Source organism: Mixophyes fleayi, chromosome 1, assembly GCF_038048845.1.
Source record: "Mixophyes fleayi isolate aMixFle1 chromosome 1, aMixFle1.hap1, whole genome shotgun sequence".
NCBI lineage: Eukaryota > Metazoa > Chordata > Amphibia > Anura > Limnodynastidae > Mixophyes > Mixophyes fleayi.
In genome coordinates, this window is record NC_134402.1 from 446,776,148 (window position 1) to 446,788,752 (window position 12,605).

Consider the following 12,605-nt stretch of genomic DNA (forward strand, 5'->3'; position numbering starts at 1 on the left):
CCACTATTACAAAGACATTAACCCTGTGTGTTCTATGCTGGTGAGACAGACAACACAAAGTGTATAAGAGTAAATAATCTCTGGGGAGATGTCAGTGCAGAGAGCAGGGACACGAGTTAGGAAGTATCACCCTCAGAACCAGGGTAACTCTGGGTAATAACTGATCTCCTACCGGTCTCCTGAGTCTGCCGTCTCTTCTTCCACCACATGCCGGGTGTCAGGGTGCGACTGACAGGAGCCAGCCCATCAGTTGTGCTGCTTTCTAGGTAACGTCTGTCTGCAAGACCAGGCAGGAGAAAGGTCCCAGAGGCTGCGCCTATCACTGATACCAAATGAGAACCTGCCGGGGCTTAATGAGCTCTTTAAAGAAATATGAAGCTGATGGGCAGAGAGTGTGACGGGTGGAGAGGTCTGGAGGACCTGAGGAGCCTCAGCAGTGACCGTCTATTATCAGGACTGCGTGATCTCTTCTACTACACGGATGTCCTCTCTCATGGGTGACGTTGGGCGGATCAGACATTACCAGGGCACATTAGTCGTGTTCAGAGGAACCATGTTAGTTTGTATTATTTACAATGACTAATTGTGACACTGTGACCCGATGTTACTGAATCATCCTCAACATTCTAATTAATTTGTGTTTATTCTGATTAATCAAATAAGGGTTCAATACTGCTCTTACCATGATTACCAGGGGAGAGCCGGCAATCCCTGGCGTGTAGGGAATGGATAATTAAAGGGCCACTGGTATAGCAGGACATCCTAATGGGCTTACACTGCAGAGGGACGTCCATTATAGGGGGTTCTCTATTCGATATGACATAAACAAATACACTGGTATCTGCACAGCTCTTTGTCATAAGGGCAATGGAAACAAAACTGCCTGAAAGATAAAATTATCTGGAGGTGGAGTTGGATATCACGGGAAGGACGGCAGAGGGAATAATTGTGGATGCCCCCACGTGATGAATAAATACATCATTCACATCGTAATCTGTCAACTCAATAAATGTACAAACAGAACTCAGCAGCGTTGTCCTCCATCCACTGTAGGACTCAGTCACTAAGATTTTATTTATTTGCAGAATTCCTCATCTAACTTGCACTAAACAGATAACAGCTAATTGCTGAATGGCTACGGTGGTTCAATGCAGATTCTGCACCTTAGTCCAACACTAAAGCTGGGTACACACTACAGAGTTTTTGTCCAATAATCGGCTCAAACAGCCGACATACGACCGCTCGTTCCAAAGTCGGGCCAGTGTGTGCAGTGACACGATGGTCGAAAGTCTGCCCAAATGGACGATTGTCGCCTCATTTTGTTGGTCGTACCGTTTAATATTTTCGTTCCAATCTCCTTCCCGTTGTGTAGTGTGTATATATTTCCGACCGATCCGACCGATGTTGCTTCAGTGAGTGCGAAATTACAATCATTGCTCACGACAACGTGGCTGTAAAAAGTCGCTCACGGGACGTCCGCTCTTCCCTTTATCGTCTAAAACAAGGCTAGTGTGTATGCAGTCCATGGACCGAGCGATCGGACCATCGACCGGATGTAAAATCGATCGGCATAAAAAGTTGGTGGAAAATTCTGTAGTGTGTACTCAGCTTAAGAAACTAGTTGTAGTGAAATCAATGGACGATCTGTTTATGTACAAAGAAAAGCAGCAGAATGGCCATGAAATTATAACTGACGGCAGCAGAAATAAACAAATAGTAACAGATCTACCGGTAATCAGGCAGCAATTACTGAGAGATTCCTGCAGGGTAACCTGAGCTGCAGACTGTCCAAGAGCAGGATCTCACGTTACAGCCGTAGTGTACAAGGACATGCAAACAGGTGTACTATAATAACAGATAATGGTACATGTCATTCAGAACGGTGTATTATACTGACAGATAATGTACATTATACAACCCGGTGTATTATACTGACAGATAATGTACATTATACAGACCGGTGTATTATACTGACAGATAATGTACATCATACAGACCGGTGTATTATACTACAGATAATGTACATCATACAGACCGGTGTATAATACTGACAGATAATGTACATTATACAGACCGGTGTATTATACTGACAGATAATGTACATCATACAGACCGGTGTATTATACTGACAGATAATGTACATCATACAGCCCGGTGTATTATACTGACAGATAATGTACATCATACAGACCGGTGTATTATACTACAGATAATGTACATCATACAGACCGGTGTATAATACTGACAGATAATGTACATCATACAGACCGGTGTATTATACTGACAGATAATGTACATTATACATTATACAGACTGGTGTATTATACTGACAGATAATGTACATTATACAGCCCGGTGTATTATACTACAGATAATGTACATCAGACGATTCCTCCTACCTGTATGATCTCCGGCTTTGCCATCCAGCTGATGAAGGGAATTTTTACTGACGGGTGTTAGAACGCGGCTGAGCTGACAATCTGTATGGTAGAGAGAAAACCATCGTCTGCACGGGAAATGCCAGCTCTTGTCTCGGTTTGTATTGGTTATAAAGACGTCATCCACATACCAGGCGTGCTGCTGTTCCAGACCATCATGCTGTACAAATACACAGAGTTTAGTCCAATCCGTCCCAATACCCTGAGTACCAATGACGCACACGGGGGTATTACTAACTCACCGGACGCGCGGCTCATAACGCACTGCGCTCACTGGTTTTCTTTCATTTACAACCTCTGACCACTTCAACAGATTAAACTTTTCAGATTGTTTTACCTAACTACAACTCAGTTTATCCTCATTGATGCCTTAAATAAAGGGAGTGAGGGGATATCTGGACTATCTTTATTTCATGTGGCAAATATGTATTTAAATGTGCTTCATACTGGACAAAGTGCAGGTAGAGAATGTGATAGTCCTTCAAGGTTCTACTAGACAGGGTGAGACGTGTCCCAATACAAGTAAAGGACAAGGCACCATCTCCATAGAGCTCAGAGCTGATGATAAATCCTTTTGCCCCCTCCACAGTGCAACAAACACCCCAGGGATTCCCCCTTTATCTCAGGACGTCCCCGGTTAGTGCGGATCAGACACTTGAATACGCCAAGTGTTGCACATGAGGGAAAAAATGAGATTCCATACTGAGGCTATTAATTATTTCAGCTGAAGGGAGCCGAGGTCAGAGTTAGGGAGTGCACACACTTTTCCTACCAAAAAAAATGGACTTTATTTATCCAAATGGAAAGAAGCTTTGTTGTGCCCCTTACAGTTGCACTTTTGCACAAAAGCCCAATTTTAGACGGACATCGACCAATGAAATAACTGTATGAAAACACACAAGTGACGTGTAATAAAGACAGTTCGATATCTCTTAAGAAAATTAGTATTTTGGGGGGTTTATTTTGTGTTTAAACCAATATCCTTACAATCTCCTCATTACTATTAATAAAGGGCCAAGAATATTCCTATGCAAAGTGTCTGCTATATCTCTTGCCTTAGTCTATTGTTAAACATCCCCAATACTGTTATTTGCCATAATCACTCAGAAACAGCAATTGTTTCTAAAGGGCAATGTTGGCTAATCTGTGACACTACAGGTGTGGTGAAACTACAAGTCCCAGCATGCTTTGCCAACATATAGCAGCTTATTGCTGGAAGGGTATGCTGGGACTTCACAACACCTGGAGTGTCACAGGTTAGCCAACACTGCTATAGGGCCAGATCAGCCGACAGTGATATTAACGTTGATTAGCTCTAGTACAGCAAAGACAATGTTGGTGTCCGCAACGTATTCTGTCCCTGGGTCCCGTCCCCATTGCACCTACCTGAAGCGTGATGTTTGTAATGTCCCCGATCTCCGGGCCGTAGACTTTGAACGTGTGAGTGGACCCTTTAGCGAAAGTAAAATTGGAATCAGGAACAGATTTTTTAGACAGCTGAGTCTTGTTCAGTTTCCCTTTAGTTCCTTTCATCTGTATATAAACCTGGACAGGTAAATGGACAAAATACAGCATTAGAAATAAGCCCGGTTTAATGCACTACAGATCCCAGCAGTATTTCAGGGCTTGTGTTTCTATACACGGACTAAATGGAGAATCCACAATATATCTGCGCCCATTACCCGGACTCACTCCTGACTCTACATGAAGCCCACTGTGTTTAGCGCGTGACCGCCCCACCCCCCCCCCCCCTGTTCACAGGCTCTTATAACACGTAACGCGGCTCACCCTGGCGTTGGTTCCGCAGCGTTTCTTCTCTCCGGTCTTCACTACCACTTTGTACAGCACATTCTGGGCCCATGTAGAACCGGGACGGAGCCCTGATCTGCTGAACGGGGCACTATTAGAACGTTTCTGTGGAATGAAAACAAAAAGCGTCGAATAAATATTTTATTTTTATTATAAATTCAAACAAAATAACCTACTTCCAAATCCTCTCACTACATAACATTGTTTTAGGAATTGCAGCAATACTGACACCCATAAAGCTTATTCAGAAGAATATTGTCTCACGTCATTAAAGTGTAACTGTCACCTACACACAATGAGGCAGCCATTTTGGGGGTGAACCAACATACATGAGCATGTAGCCTATCGATTCACTGGGAAGCAGGAGAGTGCAGAGGCACAAAATGCCTCAATTTATTCACTAGTTTTAGTCGATCGATAAATCGCATTTTCATGAATATTGCGTCAGATACAAAATGGCTGCCTAACCGCCAACCCAGGGGAATACTATGTAAGTATGGCGGTGGTAGGTCTACTTCTACAATGCCTGTTCTGCTCTTCTGAGTAGCGTTCAGCTCCAATATCTTCTGATAAATATGAATTGGGGCAGCACGGTGACTCAGTGGTTAGCACTTCTGCCTCACAGCACTGCGGTCATGAGTTTGATGCGTTTGTATGGTCTCCCCGTGTTTGCGTGGGTTTCCTCCCACACTCCAAAAACATACTAGTAGGTTAATTGATTGCCATTAAATTGACCTTAGCCTCTGTCGGTCTGTGTGTGTCTGTCTGTATGTGTATGTTAGGGAATTTAGACTGTAAGCCCCAATGGGGGCAGGGACTGATGTGAATGAGTTCTCTGTCAGCGCTGTGGAATTAGTGGCGCTATATAAATAGCTGATGATGATAAGTAGGCCCCTAAATGAGACTGTGGTTCTGGAGTGACATGCGTGACCTGGCGTGACAAGGGACTGTTACGACTCTGCCTGTTCTTTGTATCTAGCAGCAGTACCACATACCACCAGAGGTGCTGCTGTTCTGTTCCTGAACTCTTCTACATGCCTGAAGGAGTTAATCTCCTTGCATTATGCCTAATTAGAACTGCACCTGTCGCACTGCTTCTTATACCTGCCTCATGCTGTGCTCTGTGCAGTTCATCCGTGTATACCTGGCTGCTGCTTGTGTGCCCCCCTGTTCCAGTTTGAATCTGCTGATACTTAATCTCCTGTTGTGACCTTGGCCTGTTTACCGTTTATGCTTGTTTGCTCGTGACCCTGAATTCTGCCTGAATACTGGTTGCTGCTTGACCTCTCGTTGCCCTAGACCTTGGCCTGATTACCTGACTAGGCTAGTTTGCTCGTGACCCTGTACTTTGTCTGGACTCTGTTTGCTTCCCTGGACAGACTCTTGCATCCTGGCATTAGGTAACTCACCATTCTTATCCCTGTATTTAAACTATAATTACATTCTCTGGAAACTGTATTTCTGTGTACCTTCCTGCCACACCTGTTCATATTTATGTTGGGCGTTATACCTGTTTATGAAAACCTGCATGTTCCTTGAACTGAATCTTTGCTTATATATTTTGCCGGAATAAAATACATTTGTATTCTACTTCCGTGGCCGCTTCCTGAGTTTACTAGGAATCATAACAGGGACATGGTAAATTTTGTCCCGAATTTCAATTTCTCTTTGCCCTGAAGGGCTTGAGAGGTATTTTTGCGTGTTTCATTTTATCCCCAGAGGAGCCCACTGATTGGCTCTAACTGGTTTGTTTGATTGTCATGCAAGATGTGAGAAACAGATAAGTGTTGATATATTAGCCACCTAGAATACTGACACTGTAATACTCACCGCGGTGGTAGGCCGGCTGTTAACCTGCAGCCCAAACTTTCTGGCATAATAATCATACAGGTGGGGGTCGTTCATCGAGCTGTAGGATGGTTGGATGTCCACACGACCACTGTTATACCGATAGCCTCCAGTGTCAGCGCTCATGGTCCGTGCTGGTTATATGGGACAAACATCATATTAACAGAAGATCCCTTCAATATTCAAAAATGTTTTGCGGGTCACTCCCTTGTTCAGCATTACTGTGGGCATCTCTCCTGTAAAATCTCCACCATTACTTGTAGTCTGCTGGGTCTGTCGCTGTACATAAGTCTACAGGCACCACTGCCTGGAGAAATTGCAAAGCAGGTGGGGCTGTGAGGGTGGCCCTGATTGGACGACTGAGGCTGACCAATCTAAAGCAACCATTCTCAACACTCTTGCATGTTTTCCAGGCAGTTGTGCCTGGAGACCGATGCAGCTGTATATTAGTAACTTAAAAAACATGGTTTCTGCACTATAGACTTTGGGAGAGGATGGAAAATATAGTTACAGAAGTTTCTTTCAGTTTTTCATACACAAATTAAATTAAAAATGTAAAAAAGACCACACACTTTCATCCATGGGAAATAGTAACTCTTAGCCGTTACGGTATTACATCTAACAATACAACAACTTAGATTCAACTGATCCAGCTTAAAAGAAAACCTCACTAGAGATAGTCAAAAAATTTAAGCCGGTTTGAAATTCCAACCAATTTCACAGATTCGAATTTGTAGTTTGAAATGTTCAGCTTACATTCCCCACTCTCATGCAAGATTTCCTGTTTGAGTTCAAAGTCCTTAATTTTCTTTTCTTTTTCTTTTAACACAATTTTAAATATTATTTTTAATGATCAAAAAAAAGTGTTTAGCATATTTTCAAAATCAAACTTTTGTGTACAAGGTACGCCGGTGGAGGTTTTTCGTTCAAAGCTCGTTGTTCGCAAATACAAAAACAACAGCGTTTTAATATTTTTGTTGGAATGAGTTTGTGCTTCTTCACACATGTACGAACCAGCTCACGAATGTGCAAACTGACGATGTGCGAGCTGACTTGAACATGGTCTAATCGGCTGGAACGCAGCCTGTTGAACTTCGCACGATTTTTTAAAATTGATATCAAATTTGAGAAATTCAAAATTCTAATGTTCGAAACAATGTTATTTGAGTTACAGTAAAAGCTGTCTCACCAACTGATGTTTGACTATTTGCCATTCTGGGCACAATATTAGCAGAGAAACTCGAAAATTCTTTAAGTCCAGGCAACGCAATATAGCAAACATATATATTACAGAGCGCAGTTCCATTATTACCTGCAAATGGGGCTCTTTTACTCAGCACAGACTCTACCGGTCTATGATTGAAGCTCGTTTTGTATCTCCGTAAGGAACCTGTCCACGCCTCTGACTTGCGTGAATCGTTCCACACCGGCTTCCCGCGTGGAGGGGAGACGTCTCTAAACTGAAACCCTGGAACAGGAAAAGAAAGCTTCACTAGAAACATATTTAAGTGACGGCATAATAAATTAACTTGAGAAGTCGTGAAGAGTTTAATAAAATATTTTTAAAAACGAGCCCGACAACTATCGGCACAAATTTGAACGCTAAAATTCGTCTTAAAATTAAGCGGAAGGAAACTTAATTATGATATTGTATATTTCGCATACAGGCCGATAGCGGGCGTTTCTGAAATTAGCCGATTAGTTGAACGGTTCAACATCCATCTTTGACAAGCGAGATATATTTTTAAATAGCCTAGTTGAGTTACTATTAAGGTATACTTTGATTAATCTGAGATAACTATTGATATATTTGTCATCATATTTTTATACACATATTCTAATTCTAGATAACAACAGAGTATTTCACAGGATTTTTTTTTAGTTTAGATGTCAATTCTACAGTAACCTATAGCAACCAATCACCATTTAGCTTTGATCAGTCTAGTGCAACGTTTCGGAATGTAAGCAAGTGTCTGATTGGTTGCCATGGGTGACTGCACGTTTGCTGGTAAGACCCATATTATAGTATATATATTGTATGACCCATATTATATGCACAGGGCTGTGTATAATCTTACCTGTAGAGGGCCGGATACGTGGCGCCACTGCCGTGGAGAAGACATCTCTGGGTCTGATGGACCCAAGGGAATGGGGGGCATTTTGAGGCTGTAGGATGCCGGAGACTGATGGGGAAGAGTTGTAATACTGCATCTGCGAAGGCATCTTCTTTCACTGAATTAAAATATGTATTAAAATATGTATTCCCCCTGTAATAACAATTAATAATTTATTTTGCAGAGGATCGGTGACATAAATCCATAAATTCTATGTTTCTGTGCTAGAGACTGAAATTATCTTATATATATATATATATATATATATATATATATATATACATATATACATATATATATATATATATATATATATATATATATATATATATATATATGGTAATCAGGGAGAAGTCAGCTTTTTTGAAGAGGATTTGTTTCCATCTTATTTACTCCTTTACTTCTCAATGTAAGACAATAAACAATGCATTTAGGTAGACTTGTTGAGGCATAAAAAAAAATCCTATAGCAAGTTCATTGCCCACCCAACAGCCAGCAATTATTTTACTTATGAAGATGCATAGTCTCAAAATCCGTTGGTGGCCATTTTGTGTGTGTTTTTTTTTGTCTATGTTTCTCCTTTTCCCTTGGACATCTCCTCAGCAAACGTATGTAACTAATCAGTTTCCAGTTCTCAAATTAAGATCTACAAGATCCTCATATCTCTGGCCACCAATATGTAATATTTAAGTGATATTGCTAAACACTAGCGCTCGCTATCTCTTTTTCCCACTTACATTGTGATCCTGTAGCATAAGTTATGAGGGCTGTGATGTCATCAGCAAGTGTGTCTGTTGCTAGATCTAAATCCCATCATCATTTGGGTAATAGAACTGTTAGGGAAGAATACTGTACGAAAGGCAACCAAGGGAACCATTTGAAGGTGAAATATACATTTTTATGAAAACATTCATGCTTGCATTGGTGTGATATATCCCTATAGGCAAGCACAGAACATATCCATATATATATATATATATATATATATATATATATATATATATATATTATATTTGTACACTGATCAGTCACAACATTAAAACCACTGACAAGTGACTTGAATAACACTGATTATCTTGTCACAATGACACCTGTCAAGCGTTGGGATATATTAGGCAGCAAGTGAACAGTCAGTTCTTGAAGTTGATGTGTTGTAAGCAGGAAAAATGGTCAAGTGTAAGGTTCTGAGCAACTGTGACAAGGGCCAAATTGTGATGGGTAGACGACTGGGTCAGAGCATCTCCAAAACAGAAGGTCTTGTGGGGTGTACCCAGTATGCAGTGGTTAGTACTAGGGATGTGCACCGGCGACTTTTGAGGTCTCGTGTTTTGTATCCGGATTTTTTCGATGTTTTGGGTTCGGATTTGTTTTGCAAAACACCTGCCGAAACGTTTTGGTTCAGATTTAAGGTTTTGGATTCGGATTTTTTTTGAAAAAAACCTAAAAAGTGTAAAAATCACGTTTTTGGGCTTATTTTCACTCCTACGCTATTATTAACCTCAATAACATTCAATAACAATAATTTCCACTAATTTAAAGGCTATTCTGAACACCTAACACCTCACAATAATTATTTTTTTTTTAGTACAAAACGTTGCAACGAGGTATCTTTCTGGACTGCGTAGAGGAGTGTTCCCCACAATACAATTAAAAACCCATCAACTGGTCTGAATTACACCCAAAAATAGTATCTGGACTGCGTAGAGGACTGGCCACTGGCCACCACAATATAATATATAGAAAACCTTCAACAGGTCTGCATTACACCCAAAAATAGTATCTGGACTGCGTAGAGGACTGGCCACTGGCCACCACAATATAATATATAGAAAACCTTCAACGGGTCTGAATTACACCCAAAAATAGTATCTGGACTGCGTAGAGTAGTGGGCACTGGGAACCACAATAAAATATATAGAAAACCTTCAACAGGTCTGAATTACACCCAAAAGTAGTATCTGGACTGCGTAGAGTAGTGGGCACTGGGCACTGCTATAAAAAAATATATAGAAAACCTTCAACAGGTCTGAATTACACCCAAAAATAGTATCTGGACTGCGTAGAGTAGTGGGCACTGGGCACCACAATATAATATATAGAAAACCTTCAACAGGTCTGAATTACACCCAAAAATAGTATCTGGACTGCGTTGAGTAGTGGCCACTGGCCACCACAATATAATATATAGAAAACCTTCAACAGGTCTGCATTACACCCAAAAATAGTATCTGGACTGCGTAGAGGACTGGCCACTGGCCACCACAATATAATATATAGAAAACCTTCAACAGGTCTGAATTACACCCAAAAATAGTATCTGGACTGCGTAGAGTAGTGGGCACTGGGAACCACAATAAAATATATAGAAAACCTTCAACAGGTCTGAATTACACCCAAAAGTAGTATCTGGACTGCGTAGAGTAGTGGGCACTGGGCACTGCTATAAAAAATATATAGAAAACCTTCAACAGGTCTGAATTACACCCAAAAATAGTATCTGGACTGCGTAGAGTAGTGGGCACTGGGCACCACAATATAATATATAGAAAACCTTCAACAGGTCTGAATTACACCCAAAAGTAGTATCTGGACTGCGTAGAGTAGTGGGCACTGGGCACCACAATAAAATATATAAAAAACCTTCAACAGGTCTGCATTACACTGCACATACGGCTGCTCCTCCATCCTCTCCATCATATACATGTTGGAGATTCAGCGTGTGAAAACCTCTTGTTTTTGATAATGTCAGTGCATTTTGAATATTTTTCAATTTGCCCCACAACACTGAATGTACTTTATCTATGATACGCATCTATCTATCTTGACTGCGTAGTGTGGTGGCCCCGGTACACAATTTGGTACCGAGGCCACAATATAATTAAAAAACCCTCCACGGGTCAGAATTCCACCAAAAAAGGGTATGGACTGCGTAGTGTGGTGTGCCCGGAACACAATTTTTTACAGCGCCAACAATATAATTAAAAAATTGGGCATCAACTGTCACCGTTGTTTAATATCTGATACACCTAAATATGGACTGCACAGTGGAGTGGCCCCGGTAGTAAATTTGGTGCCGGGGCCACAATACCTCCTCCAACTTCCAAGTGTAGTGTTTATAAAGACAGACAGCGTCGAAGTGTTATTAGTTGACTTTCTTAACCCTAAAATTGTCCCTGTTGCAAATATTTGTGCAATGGAGAGTTACTTTTTCATTGAAAGACTCAAGCTTTCAAGTGTAGTGTTTATAAAATATAAACAACAATACAGTAGTTCTAGAGCACGTCAATCCCTCTTGTTTTAAATTATGACAGGGCATTTTACTTTTGGTTTAATTTCCTGAATTTGTTTAAATTTGGTTTTACTTTTTGAACATGGCAAACGACTGTTGATTAGTCATATTATGCAAAAAAAAAAGTTCCAAGATGGAATTGTCCTTGGGCCCTCCCGCCCACCCTTATGTTGTTGAAATAGGACATGCACACTTTAACAAACCAATCATTTCAGCGTCAGGGCCTACCAAACAACTTTGGCTGAAATGATTGGTTTGTTTGGGCCCCCACACCAATAAAACAATTAATCTCTCCCTGTACAAACTAAACAGGCTCTACTGAGGAAAGATGTCGTCCTCATCCTCAACTTCTGATTCCTCTCCCCCTACAGTGTGTACTTCCTCCTCATCACACATTATCAATTCGTCCCCGCTGGACTCCACAACCACAGGTCCCTCTGTACTATCTGGAGGGCAGTGCTGTACTTCATTGAGGAATTGATTATTCATTTTTATAAACATCATTTTTTCAACGTTGTGAGGAAGCAACCTCCTTCGCCACTCACTGACCAGGTTCCCAGCTGCACTAAAAACTCTTTCCGAGTACACACTGGAGGGGGGACAACGCAGTTAAAAAATAGAGCCAGTTTGTACAGGGGCTTCCAAACTGCCTTTTGGAGTTCTACCACGTCACTACCTCTAGTTAATTTAGATTGCAAGGCTTGTAAATATAAATACTTTGAAGATAAAAAAACAGGCTGCACAGACTGTGGAGCTAGAAAGTGTAATTAAATGGACCAGGTTACTTTGGTGGCTATCTATGCCCCCCCGCCCTACACTTGTAGTTGAATATAAATAAAGCAGCCTGCATAGACTGTAGAACTAGAAATTCAAATATACAAAGAAATGGACAAAGGCAGTTTGGTATCTGTCTGCATCAGATCCCCTCTCCACTAGGAGTAAAACAGAAAACTATTCAGGCGTTATATAATCTAGAATATAAATAGAAATTGAGAAAGGCAATTTGGTATCTGTCTGCATCATAATCATCAACATCCTCCTCAGCGCCAGCTACATCAATATCCTCCTCCCGGTGTACAACATTCACACCTTCATTAGCCAAATCTG

At 41.1% G+C, this 12,605-nt stretch overlaps 2 protein-coding genes across 2 annotated transcripts in view; both read right to left on the reverse strand.

The window, feature by feature from the left end:
- Positions 1-333, reverse strand: part of LOXHD1 (lipoxygenase homology PLAT domains 1) — a 167,171-nt gene extending 166,838 nt beyond the window's left edge. Inside the window, 1 exon segment of the mRNA XM_075186070.1 lies at positions 173-333. Within this exon segment, the coding sequence (XP_075042171.1) occupies positions 173-209 (37 nt within the window). The 5' untranslated portion in view covers positions 210-333.
- On the reverse strand, positions 320-5,360 carry LOC142160108 (lipoxygenase homology domain-containing protein 1-like). Its single transcript, XM_075215101.1, has 5 exons — positions 5,352-5,360; positions 4,227-4,352; positions 3,825-3,983; positions 2,400-2,598; positions 320-378 (listed from the first exon to the last, which is right to left on the reverse strand). The coding sequence occupies exons 1-5, from the start codon at positions 5,358-5,360 to the stop codon at positions 320-322; spliced, it is 552 nt and encodes a 183-aa protein (XP_075071202.1).
- Positions 5,361-12,605: the final 7,245 nt, after the last annotated feature.